This window comes from Camelina sativa, chromosome 13, assembly GCF_000633955.1.
Source record: "Camelina sativa cultivar DH55 chromosome 13, Cs, whole genome shotgun sequence".
Lineage (NCBI taxonomy): Eukaryota > Viridiplantae > Streptophyta > Magnoliopsida > Brassicales > Brassicaceae > Camelina > Camelina sativa.
The window spans coordinates 9,216,077-9,234,278 of NC_025697.1; the positions used below are offsets into that span (position 1 = coordinate 9,216,077).

Below are 18,202 nucleotides of genomic sequence, written 5' to 3' on the forward strand. Positions count from 1 at the left end.
GACAGCAAAGAGGATTCGACTGATAATAAAGATACAGAAGAAGAAGAGAAACAAGTAGAAGAAGATACTGTAAGTAATACGAACCAAGGGGAGACACCAATTATTGAAGAGAAAAAAGTAGAACAAGTGAAACGTGAAGTTATTGCAAGTGAACCAAAATATCAGAAGACACCAACTAGTGAAGAACAGGTGAAGCGTGAGGTTGCTGTTGGTGGCGAAGCTTCGAAGACAACACATATTAAAGAGACTGTTTCAGATCCAGAGAGTAATATTCTTGCAACAGATGAAGAGAGGACTGATGGTAGTACTTCAACAGCTCACATCGCCAAGCAAGGTAGAAAATCATATTTTATAGATCCAAGTATTATGATGCGTTAAAGCCTTCTTACGAGTGTTCTTTAACTGGACATGACTAATCTATTTGAATCTCGGTGAAACTATTAGTCTTGAATCTCTACACCGTATTGATGTTGTCTCAGAATGATTTCCTCTTACGTGAAGTAACAGGTTGTTTTATATTATCTTTCCCTACCAGCTTGTAATTACGCTAAAGGGAAATGGGTTGTGGACAATCACCGTCCTTTGTATTCGGGATCTCAATGCAAACAGTGGCTTGCTTCTATGTGGGCATGTAGGTTGATGCAACGTACAGACTTTGCCTTTGAAAGGTTAAGGTGGCAACCTAAAGATTGCTCTATGGAAGAATTTGAGGGTTCCAGATTCTTGAGAAGGTAAAAGAAATTGTATATTTCATTTCTACGTTTGTTAAATCCAATGTATCCATAGATGTTGCCAAGTGTTTGCATCAATTTCGTAGTAACAGTAAATAAATCCTCAGGATGAAGAACAAAACCCTAGCCTTTGTTGGAGACTCATTGGGAAGACAACAGTTTCAGTCCATGATGTGTATGATCACGGGAGGCAAAGAGAGGCGCGATGTCCTTGACGTAGGACCAGAATTTGGGTTCATAACTCCCGAAGGTGGAGCTCGTCCTGGTGGCTGGGCTTACAGATTCCCAGAAACAAACACAACGGTCCTATACCACTGGTCATCTACACTCTGCGACATAGAACCAATCAATATCACTGACCCTGCAACTGAACACGCTATGCATCTCGATCGCCCACCAGCGTTCTTACGCCAGTACCTTCATAAGATCGACGTGTTGGTAATGAACACAGGTCACCATTGGAACCGAGGGAAGCTCAACGGTAACAGATGGGTGATGCATGTTAATGGCGTTCCAAACACTAACAAGAAGCTAGCTGCTCTTGGGAATGCCAAGAACTTCACAATCCACAGTACTGTTAGCTGGGTTAACTCGCAGCTACCTCTCCATCCTGGTCTTAAGGCATTCTACAGAAGCCTTTCGCCCAGACATTTTGTGGGCGGGGAATGGAACACCGGAGGAAGTTGCAATAATACAACCCCAATGTCTATCGGAAAAGAAGTTTTGCAAGAGGAGTCGAGCGATTACAGCGCGGGTCGTTCAGTTAAAGGTACAGGGGTTAAGCTTTTGGACATAACAGCCTTATCTAATATTAGAGACGAAGGTCACATATCACGGTTCAGTATCTCGGCTTCACGGGGAGTTCAGGATTGCCTCCATTGGTGCTTGCCCGGTGTTCCTGATACCTGGAATGAAATCCTTTTTGCGATGATCTAAGTTTTCAAGTTACAGCTGTTGCATCAATCAGCAGAAATGTTCAGAGAAAGGGCTTGAGCCAAACCAAAGCTTAGCCTTTTGATAGCTTTCTACAACACACATTGTAGTTTTAGCGGCTTGAGGTGTAAGTTAGTATATTTTTTTATTATGGTACAAAAGCAAAGCTCTGGCTATTATAGACCTTTGTCGTATGCGTTTGCAAAACGCTAACCATACCGGGAATTTTGTTCCGACCATATTTGCGGAACAGATCCTAACTCCTTAACATTGTCTTGAAGTCAATTAAAAGAAATTTTAGAGTTAGTTTTGAATTCTTTATGTAATATCTGAAAGTTTGAGTTTCAATTCTGCTTAAACGCTTTTAAGCATGATTTTGATGGAGGTACGAACCGATTGGTACCTATTCTGATCCGTCCGAATTTTAAGAAACCAAATATAGTAATTGCAATTGGGAATGTCATTTTCTATAACAATGATGAGACATGCAAATAGATGGAAACTTATTAAGATTAGAAAATCAGATCCTTATTAAAAATTATCTATGCTCTCAGAAACAAACCAATAGGTTTGCAACTATAACGAAAAACAAGCTATTTTTGGCTTTAAAAAAAAGTCTAAACTTTGACAACTAATTCAATCAAAAAAAAACAAAAAGAAATGCCACCCTTACTTTCACAACCCTCACAAACAACCAATGTCCAAACTTTGGAACAACAAACACAATCTAAACAAAACTGCACCTCCCAACAAATCATAATACATCCATTATCAAAAAAAAAACATCGTCCTTAATTGTTTTAAGACATAACATTATACCAACAAGAAAAAGAAGAACAGCATCTATTCTCCTAAATCCATGGCTGCTGTTCTGAATCACAGCTTTATCCTCGTCCTCCTCCTCTTCTGTTGTTTCTCAATCATCCCTTCTTTGCAGCACGTGAGCGAGTCGGAACCGCTTGTGCGGTTCAAGAACTCGGTGAAAATAACCAAAGGGGACCTAAATTCATGGAGAGCAGGAACAGATCCTTGCAGTGGGAAATGGTTCGGGATCTATTGCCAAAAGGGTCTAACAGTGTCAGGCATTCACGTCACACGGCTTGGTCTCTCGGGTAGCATCACCGTAGATGATTTAAAGGATCTCCCAAATCTAAAGACAATCAGGCTTGACAACAACCTCCTCTCGGGTCCTCTCCCGCATTTCTTCAAACTCCGGGGCCTAAAGTCTCTCATGCTCTCTAACAATAGCTTCTCCGGAGAGATCCCTGACGATTTCTTCAAGGACATGACAAAGCTCAAGCGGCTATTTCTTGATCATAACAAATTCGAGGGAAAGATCCCTTCCTCCCTTACGCAGCTCCCTCAGCTCGAGGAGCTTCACCTTCAAGAAAATAACTTTACCGGGGAGATACCTGTAGAGATTGGCAACATTAAGAGCCTCAAAACCCTCGACCTCTCAGTCAACAATCTCGAAGGACCCGTCCCGGAAAGCATTACGAATAAGAAAAATCTTGCTGTCAATGTATCAGGGAACGAGGGCTTGTGCGGGGAGTTAGTTGACCTTTCATGTGATTATATTCCCCTAGATGAGGGGCAGGGGCGGGATGACGGAGGCCAGACGCCTCCAACAGCCACAGTATCTCCCAACTCGAACAATGCCACGGTACACGCGATCATGGTTGCCTTCACGCTTCTTCTTATGTTCGTTATTATCGTAGGCGTTATAAGGAAGCGAAACAAGAAGAAGAACCCCGACTTTCGAATGCTCGACAAACAACGTCTGAGCGACAACGATATTGTGGAAGTCAGAGTACCCGAATCCGTATCCACCACAGCGAAAAGGTCTACGGAATCGAGCAGAAAGCGTGGTGGAAACGCGGATGGAAGCGGTTCCTCCAAGAAAGGCGTGTCTCAAGTTGGGAAAGGCGGTAACGGAGGAGGAGGAGGAGGCCTTGGCGGTGGGATGGGTGACATTATAATGGTAAATAGCGACAAGGGTTCTTTCGGTTTACCGGATTTAATGAAGGCTGCAGCTGAGGTGCTTGGCAATGGTAGTCTTGGATCAGCTTACAAGGCCGTCATGACCAATGGTTTATCCGTTGTGGTGAAGAGGATTAGGGATATGAATCAACTTGCACGTGAACCTTTCGATGTCGAGATGAGACGCTTTGGGAAACTCCGCCACCCTAACATTCTTACCCCTTTAGCCTATCATTACCGTCGCGAAGAGAAGCTTGTAGTCTCCGAATACATGCCTAAAAGCAGCTTGCTTTACGTTTTACATGGTAACCCCGCAATATGCTTTTTCTTTTTCTTTTTGATTCCAAGAAATCTCAAAAGCAGAGTTTCTTGCCATTTAACACAATTTAGTGATCAACATATATGAAACCTTCAACTACTAAGGCTAAATGAAACTTTCGGTATTTATTTTGTTCTCAACAGGTGACCGGGGGATATACCATTCGGAACTAACTTGGCCGACAAGGTTGAAGATTATTCAAGGAGTTGCGCATGGAATGAAGTTCTTGCACGAGGAGTTTGCGTCTTACGATCTCCCACACGGTAACCTCAAATCAAGCAACGTTCTCCTCAGCGAGACCTACGAGCCTTTGATCAGCGATTACGCATTCTTACCGCTCCTCCAGCCAACCAACGCATCACAAGCGTTGTTCGCTTTCAAGACACCCGAGTTTGCTCAGACCCAGCAGGTCTCTCATAAGTCGGACGTCTACTGCCTCGGAATTATAATTCTAGAGATCTTGACAGGGAAATTCCCTTCTCAGTACTTAAACAACGGTAAAGGCGGTACCGATATAGTTCAATGGGTACAATCTTCGGTCGCGGAGCAGAAGGAAGAAGAACTTATCGATCCGGAGATAGTAAACAATACTGATTCGGTGCGACAGATGGTGGAATTGTTGCGGGTTGGGGCTGCTTGTATCGCAAGTAATCCAGACGAGAGATTAGACATGAGGGAAGCTGTTAGAAGGATAGAACAAGTAAACACTTGATGAGATGTTTTGACCGCATGCAATCATGATCGGAGCGAACAATCAAACTCTAAAAGGAAGAAAGAAAACCTTCGGAATCTGTATATATATGTATATATATATAATATACTAACCACGGAGCGAAGTGTTGATGAATTTGGGTTCGTAAATAGGATAAAAGGTTTTGTTTCTTCGGAGGGTTTCTATTTTCCTTTTTGTGGTTGCAGTGATCTATCTTTGGAAAGAAAAAAAGAAAAAAAATTATACGTTTTATGTTTCTTGTTCCATAAGAAAACCACAATGATTCATCAAAAAGTTAGAAATATTTTAAAATTTTTCTTTCTATATTTCCTCTTTTTTTATTTTTTTTTAAAATGTCAAACATGATAAGACTTTTTATTTTCTAGGAATATATGTTTTTTTTTTAATCTAATCATTACTATATGAGAAAAGTCCATTCATCTCATAATCATTGGTCTTGTGATTGTTGCCAATTATTTTTTCTTTTTAATATGTTTCCACATAACTGCTAGAAGGAGTCAAAATTTGTTACAAAGATCAAGATGAATGTGCAGACATATCAGCAAATAAGACATCTCATGAAAAAACTTGAGTATGCAAATGTTATTTGATTCAATTATTTTTCATGTATCTATAATTTGTTGAACAGTGACTGTATCATTTTGAATATTAATTGGTAATTCTTGGAAAGTTAAGTACAAAATGATCGACGTCGTCATTCACATACATAGGTAAATATCAATGGCACAGTGTACTCATTCACATACAGAGGCAATTATGTTAGCTAGCTAATATATAAACCGAAATAATTGAAATGATAAAGAATGACTTTTTTTTTTTTAAGTTATTAATTTTCATGAAAGAATTTCTGTCATAATATATAATAGCATAATAACCACAAAAACTAACGAATAATCTTCTTTTTTTTTTATTAATGCAGAGCTTCCAATTGCTAGGGAGAAATTCACTTCACAGGTTCGAAGCTATGAAGTGAATATGTATACAAATATTTTTAAAATGCCCTGATTTCTCAAATTTTGTGGTTTTTAATTATTGTGGTAATTAATCTAATTTATTTTTTAAGGTATGGAGGATTTTTTAAGGTATGGAGGACGAGGACCATATCATAATAACTCCGGTAATCACTTGTCAACCGTGTTGTAAATGCGGATGAGGCAATAATAAAGTGCAGAAAGTAAAAAATACAAGAACTTTGTTAACGAGGTTCAGTTTTTTCTACTTCCCGGGACCACGTCCAGATTTCGATTCCTCTAGAACAAGAAAGCAAATACAACCTATTCGCAAACGCGTAAATCAAGCAAAACCCTCTTAATTCACCGCTCTGTTCTATAACATGAAATCTTAAGGATAATTCTCTACCCTTAACTAGACTAACACCAAGCCTAGATTTAAACCAAGATAACCTAACCTTGGGCTAAACTCCCCCTGAGCCTAGACTTCAGATCTCCAACACTCTGGAGCAACCTTCACACAAACGCCACACCGACGAACAAATAAGCTTGAACAACACAAGCATCAAACTGCGAAACTAAGCCGCACACAATGAGAAAGCTCTCTAGGATTTTATTATTTATGTCTCAGCTCTCTTACTTCTCTAGGACGTGCCCAACACCTCCTTATATATCCACAAAGACTTCCTAATCACCATAAGAGAAGATTTCCAAATTCCATAAGAAAATGACTTTTTCCTTTTTGCTATTTTCCTTTTCCTTGTAAAACTCCAATTTAATCAACCCAATAAATAGTAGTTTTCCTCTTCAATTCATCCTCAAATCTTCCTTCAATATTGCCTTCTCAAACCTTCTATAAACTTCTCACGCACATAAAACAACAACAATCTTGTATCACGTCTTGAATCACACAGACACTAGTTCAGACAAACCAATACATCTTCATTCTCCCCCTTTTTGACTATGCTTGTGAACTCATCAGTTCAAACACTTAAACACCATCACCAAACACATCTTCATTCTCCCCCTGAATGAGTCACAACATGGTCAAAACTAACAAGAAAATTCTCCCCGCTTTGCAATACGCGGTTGATAGCCTAGTACACCACCTCCATAGAAATTCTCTTTTCTCACCCAAATCTTGTTGTGCCTTAGACCTCCATTGTTAACCTCTTGAGTGAACCTGAAACAATTCCTCTTAATATGTCCTTGAACTCCACATTGATAACATGTAGGACCATGAAACCTTACATCATAAGCATTCTCCATTCGGCTCCTCTCTCTCAACAATCTGAAACATTTTGGCCTAATATGCCCAACAACACCACAATGATGACAAACAAGTCGAAAAACTTGTCTAGGTGCATTGTGAAATTCAGAAATTCTTTTATCATGTTCTTTCAAAAATACAGTCTCTGAAGCACTCTTTGAAGCAGTCTTTGAAGCAGTCTTTGAAGCACTCCTGATGCAGACGTGATTTTTCCACTTGAAACAAACACCATATCCGATTTTGAAACTTTTCCTTCATATCCAAGGCCACACTTATCATTCTTGCCAATACTCATAATGTGATCCAACTTCTCTGTACCATTATTAAGCATCCTCAAATTCTTTTGAGTTTCTTCAAGCTGCACTTTAGCTTGTAATGCTTCTTCTCCCTTCTCTGTTGCATATTTCTCTGCTTCAATGACTTTAGCCTCTAACTCAAGCTTCTCCTTAATAAAAACTGAATTATCATCAACTACCTTAAGCCAATATGCATACAACTTCTCATAACTCTTACCAAGTTCTTCATAACTCATATCCTCTCCATCACTATCACTATCAGATTCATGTTCAGATGCAGTTGCAGGTTTTGCTGCAGGTTCAGAAGCAGTTGCACACACTGATGCAGACGCTGATACAGACACTGATTCAGAACTATCTTCAAAAGTTGTAAACGTCACAAAATTCTTCAATTCTTCTTCTTCATCTGAATCAGTTTCAGAATCACTAGTAACAACATTCATAGCCTTCTTCTTATGCTTTTGTAGATTGACACAATCAGACCGTACATGACCATATCTTTTGCATTCAAAACATTTAACATTCTTTGATGAAGTCTTCATCTCTTCATCCATTCTACTTTTCTTCTCTTCGCCCTTACGCTTCAGAAATTTAGCAACTTGTCTTGATAACATAGCCATTTGATGTGTCTGTATTTTATAGGATTTTACCCATAGTTTTGGTATTTGTTTTGAGTCTTTTATTGAGTCCAAGTGTGCTTTTAGAGTCTTTTTAGTCTTTTGTGAGTCTGTACAGGTTCTAGGCTACTTTGGAAGGAAACTGAGTGTTTTGGGGATGAAGACAAGCATCTGGAGCCATTTTGGTGAAGACTGATCGGACTAGCAAGCAGATGGAGCGAACACAGAAAAAGCATCCTGGATCGGCTGATCCACATTCGAATCGACCGATCCCGGGCCCGACGCAACTTTTCCTTTTTTGTTTTAAACCGACTTTTAGTGTTTTATTTTGATATTTAAGTTAGAGGCACGACCTCCAGAGACATAAGCTTTATTTTTCTGAGACTATTTTGTATTGAGAGCAAAAGGGAGAAGATCTCTAATCCTTCTTGACACTTTGGAGAAGATTTCTAAACCCTATTTTCTATTCTTTTGCAATTCAATTATGTTTTCTTCATCTTTGATTTGCTGTTCTTTTATCTCCATGTCTGAGTAGTTTATCTATTGGGTTTTGGGTTTCAAAGGGGTTTTATGATTCTCTAGCTTAGGTTGTTAGATTTGGGATTGATCTATTGAGTTCTTCATCTATTGTTGTTCTTATTGCTTAAACTAGATTAGCTACCTAGTTTATGATCATAGGTTTAATTCATCTAGGCATCAAAAGTGTTGTTGAATTGCTTGAAAAGAACATAGGTGAGCAAGGTGATCCTTAGCCAACGACAGTTGAAGTTGAGGCACCTTGTGAACATAATCAAACTTGAACTTATTGCTTGCTAGGATTGTTTAGATTCAAACGACGGTTTAGAGTTTCATCATTCCTTGCATAGATAACTAATGCTGCGACAGTAGGTTAGTTTTACATTCGAGATTTGAGTTCAAGAACGGTACCTAAAGCCTTCCCAATCCATCATTTAATTTCGTGATCATATTCCCTGACTGATTCCCTACGCCCAATACTTTCTCTTGATTTACAAACTTCTATTTAAATTCTGCCTTTGATCGGTTACTTGAAACACAATCTTTCTTATTGCTTTAGCTATACTTGATCTTTATAGTTTCATAGTGCATCGCTTGGTCTTTGTGGATTCGACCCTAAAGTGCTACGACGACACCACTAGATCGTGGTTGAGTGTGCTTTGGGTTATTGATTTAACTCTAGATCACCATTGAATCTTCACAAGATGATACCTTAAGAGCTACTCCAATGTCAACTTCCTTCTTTATTGCTTCCTTAACTTGATCATCTTTCTTCTTTACTCCTTCAGCTTCATATGCTTTGCTTAATTCAAAAGCCTTTAGAATCCTAACAAACTCATCAAAAGCCATCTCATCTAAATTGTGAGCTTCTTCAACTGCAAAAAATTTTGACTCAAATTTTGCAGGCACCGATCGCTTCAGCTTCTTCACAAGTTTTTTTTGTCTTTGTACTGCTTTCCAAGAGCAAAAGCCTCATTAGATATATCACATAACTTAGCACTGAACTCAGTCACAATTTATTTTTCTTCCATCCTTAGATTCTCAAATTGTGATGCCAACATATCCAGCTTCGTTCTCTTAACACTTGAAGTACCCTCAAACATATTCTTTAATGACTTCCATGCTTTCTGAGCTGATACACATTGAGAAATTAACTTGAAGTGGCTTGAATCAATAGCATTGTAAATCGCTGTCTTGGCTGTCGAATTACAACTTGATAGCTTTTTCTCTGCAGTAGTCCACTTATCCCTGGGCTTAAGACTCTCAACCCCTTTATGATGATGAGTCCCTTCTCACCACCTGAGCCGCTTTTCGAATTGAGTGGAAGCTTTCTCAGTTTTGGGCAGTTTCTTACAATGATTGTCCTAAGGAAACGGCAGAGGTCTCCAACAGATGTTCTTTAGCTCCCGTAGATTAGCCAACTGCAGAAACTCTAGTTTTTGAAAAGGAACAAACCCTGATACTTCACATACATAAGCTTTCTCTCTGTTTATTATGTCTTCTATTTTATAAGCACTGTCAACGTAAAGTAACGTAAGATTTGGAGCCAACATCAGCCACGTCAATTCCCATATGTTTTTGCACTACCATAGATTAATCCTAGAGAGGCTCAAGAAGCATGTGTTCGGCGGGTTATTCAGAGGAGAAACCATCTCGCATCTGATGCTTGCAATGTCCATCTTCACCTCAAAAATAGTACATTTATCGAAAATGAGTTTAGAAACTTTCTCCATACTAGCTAAAAGTGATATGTCTGATGATTCTAATTGCAAACCCTTGATCTCTAGAGCTTCGGTACAGCACACCAGCTTGCGAGAGCTTAGAAACTGATTCAAACCTGAATCAGAACTGAATCCCATTGTTAGAATTTCTAAATTATCTAAAACTACGAGGAGTTGCAAGTCNAGTTGAAGTTGAGGCACCTTGTGAACATAATCAAACTTGAACTTATTGCTTGCTAGGATTGTTTAGATTCAAACGACGGTTTAGAGTTTCATCATTCCTTGCATAGATAACTAATGCTGCGACAGTAGGTTAGTTTTACATTCGAGATTTGAGTTCAAGAACGGTACCTAAAGCCTTCCCAATCCATCATCTAATTTCGTGATCATATTCCCTGACTGATTCCCTACGCCCAATACTTTCTCTTGATTTACAAACTTCTATTTAAATTCTGCCTTTGATCGGTTACTTGAAACACAATCTTTCTTATTGCTTTAGCTATACTTGATCTTTATAGTTTCATAGTGCATCGCTTGGTCTTTGTGGATTCGACCCTAAAGTGCTACGACGACACCACTAGATCGTGGTTGAGTGTGCTTTGGGTTATTGATTTAACTCTAGATCACCATTGAATCTTCACAAGATGATACCTTAAGAGCTACTCCAATGTCAACTTCCTTCTTTATTGCTTCCTTAACTTGATCATCTTTCTTCTTTACTCCTTCAGCTTCATATGCTTTGCTTAATTCAAAAGCCTTTAGAATCCTAACAAACTCATCAAAAGCCATCTCATCTAAATTGTGAGCTTCTTCAACTGCAAAAAATTTTGACTCAAATTTTGCAGGCACCGATCGCTTCAGCTTCTTCACAAGTTTTTTTTGTCTTTGTACTGCTTTCCAAGAGCAAAAGCCTCATTAGATATATCACATAACTTAGCACTGAACTCAGTCACAGTTTATTTTTCTTCCATCCTTAGATTCTCAAATTGTGATGCCAACATATCCAGCTTCGTTCTCTTAACACTTGAAGTACCCTCAAACATATTCTTTAATGACTTCCATGCTTTCTGAGCTGATACACATTGAGAAATTAACTTGAAGTGGCTTGAATCAATAGCATTGTAAATCGCTGTCTTGGCTGTCGAATTACAACTTGATAGCTTTTTCTCTGCAGTAGTCCACTTATCCCTGGGCTTAAGACTCTCAACCCCTTTATGATGATGAGTCCCTTCTCACCACCTGAGCCGCTTTTCGAATTGAGTGGAAGCTTTCTCAGTTTTGGGCAGTTTCTTACAATGATTGTCCTAAGGAAACGGCAGAGGTCTCCAACAAATGTTCTTCAGCTCCCGTAGATTAGCCAACTGCAGAAACTCTAGTTTTTGAAAAGGAACAAACCCTGATACTTCACATACATAAGCTTTCTCTCTGTTTATTATGTCTTCTATTTTATAAGCACTGTCAACGTAAAGTAACGTAAGATTTGGAGCCAACATCAGCCACGTCAATTCCCATATGTTTTTGCACTACCATAGATTAATCCTAGAGAGGCTCAAGAAGCATGTGTTCGGCGGGTTATTCAGAGGAGAAACCATCTCGCATCTGATGCTTGCAATGTCCATCTTCACCTCAAAAATAGTACATTTATCGAAAATGAGTTTAGAAACTTTCTCCATACTAGCTAAAAGTGATATGTCTGATGATTCTAATTGCAAACCCTTGATCTCTAGAGCTTCGGTACAGCACACCAGCTTGCGAGAGCTTAGAAACTGATTCAAACCTGAATCAGAACTGAATCCCATTGTTAGAATTTCTAAATTATCTAAAACTACGAGGAGTTGCAAGTCTTAGATAATTTAGAAATTCTAACAATGGGATTCAGTTCTGATTCAGGTTTGAATCAGTTTCTAAGCTCTCGCAAGCTGGTGTGCTGTACCGAAGCTCTAGAGATCAAGGGTTTGCAATTAGAATCATCAGACATATCACTTTTAGCTAGTATGGAGAAAGTTTCTAAACTCATTTTCGATAAATGTACTATTTTTGAGGTGAAGATGGACATTGCAAGCATCAGATGCGAGATGGTTTCTCCTCTGAATAACCCGCCGAACACATGCTTCTTGAGCCTCTCTAGGATTAATCTATGGTAGTGCAAAAACATATGGGAATTGACGTGGCTGATGTTGGCTCCAAATCTTACGTTACTTTACGTTGACAGTGCTTATAAAATAGAAGACATAATAAACAGAGAGAAAGCTTATGTATGTGAAGTATCAGGGTTTGTTCCTTTTCAAAAACTAGAGTTTCTGCAGTTGGCTAATCTACGGGAGCTGAAGAACATTTGTTGGAGACCTCTGCCGTTTCCTTAGGACAATCATTGTAAGAAACTGCCCAAAACTGAGAAAGCTTCCACTCAATTCGAAAAGCGGCTCAGGTGGTGAGAAGGGACTCATCATCATAAAGTACAAATTTTTTTCAATATTGTCTTCTCAAACCTTCTATAAACTTCTCACGCACATAAAACAACAACAATCCTGTATCACGTCTTGAATCACACATATACTAGTTCAGACAAATCAATACATCTTCACGTGTCTCAGTCTCGGCTTGAAAGCAAGTGGTGGTTGGGGTTGGCTCCTCAGTCACCTAAATAGTAAAGTCAGTTTTGTTTTATGGAAATGATTTTATGTGTCTTATGGTCCGACTCCGATCGACTAACTACTCGTTCCGATCTGAGACCTTTAAACAAAATAAATTTTGGTAGCAATTCATGACTTAGATAAGTCTTAGATCTATTGTTTTAATTAACCAGATTTGGGCCAGAGAAAACCATGATTTTCCGTGGTTTTTTGTAGAGGCAAATCGGTAATGAGTTTAAACAGTATTCAGCCGCTTGTTTTATTTAATTTCTTTGTTTTTTAGTTTTTTTTTTGTTGAGACTTGTTAGAAACTGGATGTCATTTCCGTTTTATAAAAAGTCTACAATAGCCAACCATGATTGAAACGTACTGGTTTAGCTTCGTCCTGATTATGATTATTTTATTGAGATGATTAAGTATCATATTCATATCTCAGTAAATATATCTTTTTTAAGGATAATGTTGACTCCTGCTGTAGCAAAAAATACATATTTGTAAGTTGTGAGACTGATGGCTTGGGTTCCTTAAGCTCCAAACTCAATTCTGAGAAAGAAACATTCAAGTTTAACTAATTACCCATAACTTCCCAAATCTTTTTGGTTAAGGATGGAATCAGAACAAATATGTGAATCAAATCAAACTATTATAACCTGAGCGAGAGACGAGAAAAGGAGAGAGATCATATACGAAAATTATCACGAATAAGTTATTTAGATAATAAAGTGCCGAAAATTATCACTCTGTCTATATGACATTTTATGTGCCGAATCACGAGTAGTGACAACAACAAGTGGCAAATCACGTTAAGTAGTGACTATCAGAATTATGGGATAATAATTAATAACAGATTTAAGGAGTCCGCGTGATTATGTTTTTTTTTTCTTTTACTATGTTATCAATTCATTTGCAGACGCATTTTTCCTATTTGAGGATTTAGTCTAACGGTAATTTTCTCATTTATATCACATGCAGCTAGCTACTCTTCTACGATCTCAAAATTTCAGATTCCCAATAAATCTTAACAATCAAAAGTCAAAAACTGTATAGTTTAAACACAAGCAAAAGGAAACCATAAAAGACTAACATATTAATGGACCCAAAAGCTTGAGTATTGGGTAGGAGACTCGATTCGGATACGAACAAAGACATATTAAAATTGATGCATGCAAGTCAATTTTAGTGAAAGGACCACAAAGAAATTAGGTTTTGTCTTCTTCTTCTTCTTCCTGTTATATAATAACCAATAATAAATAGACTTTTGTGGTAGGCCCTTACCACAGCAATGATGTCCCTCTTTTGGGCTTATTCTCAGTGCTGGCTTCTTCCGTATGGGTCAATTTTATTTTTTATTTATTTTCTTTTAGTATTTCGTATCTTTCACAAGTTGATTGATATGAATAAAACCACACATAAACCAACACGGCAACAACCATTTTTATGCTTTTCTTTTTTTATATACACAATTATACATCAGAGTTATGCTTAAACTTTATTACGTATATTATTCGAATTTTTTTAACACAATTTTCACCGCTCCATTTTGTTGTTTGCTAATATTCGCTTCAATTATTTGATATGATGCTTGGATTGGAGCAGTCTACTTATATTCACCTTTCAAAACATCCATTTTTAAAATAATCGGACACAATAAAAAGGTAAAACCATATTTTAGAAAACTTCAAAATCATTTTCATATATGATAATTATCACAAAAATACAGAAAAACAAAACAAGAACCAAAAAAAAAAAAAAATAAGAGCATTGTTCCATTTCTCGCCATGCTTAACGATCAAGAATTAGCTCTCTCTACATTTCATTTCCCCCTCATCAAAATTTCTCCAAATTGTTTCGTTTCCACCATAGATTATATATATAATATGGACATACATGTCATATATGCTAATTTATTTCTCTTGCCGATTATTTTATTTACCCCCGATCCCCCCTATATATATATATAAAAGTAAAACTCAGTAGAAGAACTGATCCGACTAGGTCACTAGGACTCCGGTGGTGAAAATTTGGCCGACGGTGTAAGGAGAGGTTGAGAAGTTTGATCTACATCTCTCTTTCCTTTCATCATTTGCTATATGACTCGATCGGCACTCTGTGCTGCAAAAGGCTTTTTCTCCTCTGCATAAACAAAAAAAAAAGATTAATCAATAAGAGGACCGTAATATGAAAATACTTATACATATGCTCCCAAATGATACCTGTAAATAAATATGTCTTGACCATGAAGTTTCTTCCTGCACAAGTAACATGAATTGAGGAAACCCAAACCCTGAAACTCCGGCGAGTTCTCTGGAGATTCCATACCGACATCGACCACGAATAGTCTTTCACGACGATCTTCCTTGATCTTACTCGAGAAGCACTCAAACCCATCTTTGTCATAAACCCTTGTACTACAAGATCCACTTGGCCCATGGTGACATGTCACCAACGTGTAATCCTCCTCGTCCATTATGAACATTTCCTCGTCTTCTCCGTCCGTGCTTCCTCCATGGTTCATGAACTGGACTGGATCAGACCGGCCCGATTGGTTCGGTTCCGATCTACAAACGCTCGTGATTAGACGAGTGTTTGAGTTCTCGAGGGCGGCTACTATCCCTAGACCAACGGAGCCACCAAGACTGTCATCGTAGAATCTCTTTGAGCTGTTTCTTTGAGATATCTGAGGGAGAATCTTGAAATCGAGTGGGCTTCTAGGGCTCGTCATCAAGACGTCAAAGAAAGGAGCAGCCGCTGACCGGTTGACACCGACGAGGAGCTCCGATATCTTTCCGATCATTGGATGGGTTCTTTTGGTAAGCATGATCTTGAGAGAGAGAAGGGTATGATCAGATTAAACCAAAAAAAACAAAAACAAAAAGAAGAAGCATAAGAGGAGAGAAGGGAGAAGCTTGGTGGTGTTTGTGAAACCTCCACAAATAAGAGATGGGGGAGAGATGTGTTATTTATGGTGGAGTTGGTGGGAGGGTTGAGAAACTTTACACTACCTTTTATTTATTGCAATATTTACAATAACTCACGTGAACTGTTCTTATTTCGCGAATCAAACCCTTATTGTTTATCTTCAACACAAAACTATCATATACTATCTAATCACTTAATAAGCACTACAAGAAAATATGGAATTACCGACTACAAAAACAGTTACTATACAGTCGCTAACTACTTAGTCACGACTGATTGGCGACTGACATACGTAGTCGCTAAAAAAATCAGTCGCTAAAAAGTCGCCATGAAGCTACTAATTGGCGACTGATAATTGAGGTCGTTCGTCCCTCGCCAAACAGTCGCTAAATTTGCGACTGATTTGCAACGCTTTAGCGACTGATATGNACATTTCCTCGTCTTCTCCGTCCGTGCTTCCTCCATGGTTCATGAACTGGACTGGATCAGACNTGGTAAAAATGCATTATTTGATTTTGTAATACCAAATCTGATTAAGAAAACTATAACTAAAACATAACAAACATGAAATTAAACAAAGACATAAGTACCATGTTTTTTACAAAAGTTGCAAAAGTTCCAAAAGACATCCAAATATCCAAGAGTGTTGCAAATATTACAAAAGTTTTCATAATCATGAGGGAACCTAACTTTGAGAATTAGCAGGGTTTGGGTCATTGGTTTGAGACTCGAGGAAGGCGACATAGTTTGAGTTAGTCTTGAGGAAGCTCACCAAGCGTGAGATCTCTGTTTGTTGCTCAGATGCAACCCGTAAAGCCTCAGCTGCAACCCGTGAAACCTGTGCGTCACGCTCTGCTTGTAGAGTTGTTTGTTCCTCTATTTTGCGGTTAGCATCTTCAAGCTGTTGTTGCAGGGTTGTGAAAGTAGAAGAGCTTCCAGGGTACTTCCGCTTCCCGTTGATGTAACTTCCTAGGCATCCAACTCCAAAGTATGTTCCTCTATCATTTATGAAAGTAGACTCCATACACAAAACAGAGAGAAAAAGTTATTATAATTACTTAACAATGAAAAACTTAATAGCTTATTAGAAAGAAGCAAATTACCTGAAGAAAGAGCTCATCATCCTCCTCGTGAGATAGCTCTGATTGACGTGAAGTACCATCAGAAGACTCATCATTATCCTGGGCAGCCAACTTAGCTTCCCTTTTCTCTTATATGCCTCATGAACTGCTTGTGCTTTCTTATCCACAAAAGTACCATCTTTTTTGGTATGAGACCTGAGAAAAACTTCAGGAATAGTTGGCGGTCTTCCCAATTCTACTTCCTGAAATGTTAGACAATGAAAAGGTTAGGAACCATTTGATGTCAAGTAATTAAAAAATGAAAAGGTTATGATGTAACTCACCATCTCTTGTTCGATTTGTAAGTAAGACTTCGGCCCTGATAAATGCTTGTGAGGGCCAAGACCATTACGGTCAGACATTCGAGCTGATGAAGTGGTTGTACTCTTTGCCATGGCTTCTTCTGTGTTCCAATAGTCACACATTTCTTTCCAAAGAGTTCTCTTAATCCACCTCGGTTTCACTTCCTCTCGCTGAGCTGCTGCCTTGGAAACCATGTCTTTCATATGGTTTTGACAAATGCTATAGAACTTTGCTTGCATCACACCGGTTAGAGAGGGATCCCAGGTGTGTGTTCNAGACTCGAGGAAGGCGACATAGTTTGAGTTAGTCTTGAGGAAGCTCACCAAGCGTGAGATCTCTGTTTGTTGCTCAGATGCAACCCGTAAAGCCTCAGCTGCAACCCGTGAAACCTGTGCGTCACGCTCTGCTTGTAGAGTTGTTTGTTCCTCTATTTTGCGGTTAGCATCTTCAAGCTGTTGTTGCAGGGTTGTGAAAGTAGAAGAGCTTCCAGGGTACTTCCGCTTCCCGTTGATGTAACTTCCTAGGCATCCAACTCCAAAGTATGTTCCTCTATCATTTATGAAAGTAGACTCCATACACAAAACAGAGAGAAAAAGTTATTATAATTACTTAACAATGAAAAACTTAATAGCTTATTAGAAAGAAGCAAATTACCTGAAGAAAGAGCTCATCATCCTCCTCGTGAGATAGCTCTGATTGACGTGAAGTACCATCAGAAGACTCATCATTATCCTGGGCAGCCAACTTAGCTTCCCTTTTCTCTTATATGCCTCATGAACTGCTTGTGCTTTCTTATCCACAAAAGTACCATCTTTTTTGGTATGAGACCTGAGAAAAACTTCAGGAATAGTTGGCGGTCTTCCCAATTCTACTTCCTGAAATGTTAGACAATGAAAAGGTTAGGAACCATTTGATGTCAAGTAATTAAAAAATGAAAAGGTTATGATGTAACTCACCATCTCTTGTTCGATTTGTAAGTAAGACTTCGGCCCTGATAAATGCTTGTGAGGGCCAAGACCATTACGGTCAGACATTCGAGCTGATGAAGTGGTTGTACTCTTTGCCATGGCTTCTTCTGTGTTCCAATAGTCACACATTTCTTTCCAAAGAGTTCTCTTAATCCACCTCGGTTTCACTTCCTCTCGCTGAGCTGCTGCCTT

At 38.6% G+C, this 18,202-nt stretch overlaps 3 protein-coding genes across 3 annotated transcripts; 2 read left to right on the forward strand and 1 right to left on the reverse strand.

The window, feature by feature from the left end:
* Positions 4–1,970, forward strand: LOC104738069 (protein trichome birefringence-like 16; the record flags this gene model as incomplete). The annotated part of the gene is made up of 3 exons (XM_010458307.1): positions 4–334; positions 536–731; positions 839–1,970. Coding segments are annotated over 3 exons (1,356 nt in total), but the record flags the coding sequence as incomplete, so codon positions are not given.
* LOC104736142 (pollen receptor-like kinase 6) lies at positions 2,332–4,872 on the forward strand. Its single transcript, XM_010456073.1, has 2 exons — positions 2,332–3,949; positions 4,107–4,872. Exons 1-2 carry the CDS (start codon positions 2,524–2,526, stop codon positions 4,673–4,675), a joined length of 1,995 nt encoding a protein of 664 aa, XP_010454375.1. The 5' UTR covers positions 2,332–2,523; the 3' UTR covers positions 4,676–4,872.
* On the reverse strand, positions 14,444–15,663 carry LOC104736143. The gene is made up of 2 exons (XM_010456074.2): positions 14,913–15,663; positions 14,444–14,832 (listed from the first exon to the last, which is right to left on the reverse strand). Exons 1-2 carry the CDS (start codon positions 15,515–15,517, stop codon positions 14,691–14,693), a joined length of 747 nt encoding a protein of 248 aa, XP_010454376.1. The 5' UTR covers positions 15,518–15,663; the 3' UTR covers positions 14,444–14,690.

What these genes read in the sequence shown, in the direction of transcription:
- LOC104736143 (XM_010456074.2), bottom strand. Translation starts at nt 15,517, where the DNA reads ATGCTTACCAAAAGAACCCATCCAATGATCGGAAAGATATCGGAGCTC. An exon ending in CAAGACATATTTATTTACAG is followed by an intron (nt 14,833 to 14,912) that starts GTATCATTTGGG and finishes TTGTTTATGCAG; the next exon opens with AGGAGAAAAAGCCTTTTGCA.
- LOC104736142 (XM_010456073.1), top strand. Translation starts at nt 2,524, where the DNA reads ATGGCTGCTGTTCTGAATCACAGCTTTATCCTCGTCCTCCTCCTCTTC. An exon ending in CTTGCTTTACGTTTTACATG is followed by an intron (nt 3,950 to 4,106) that starts GTAACCCCGCAA and finishes TGTTCTCAACAG; the next exon opens with GTGACCGGGGGATATACCAT.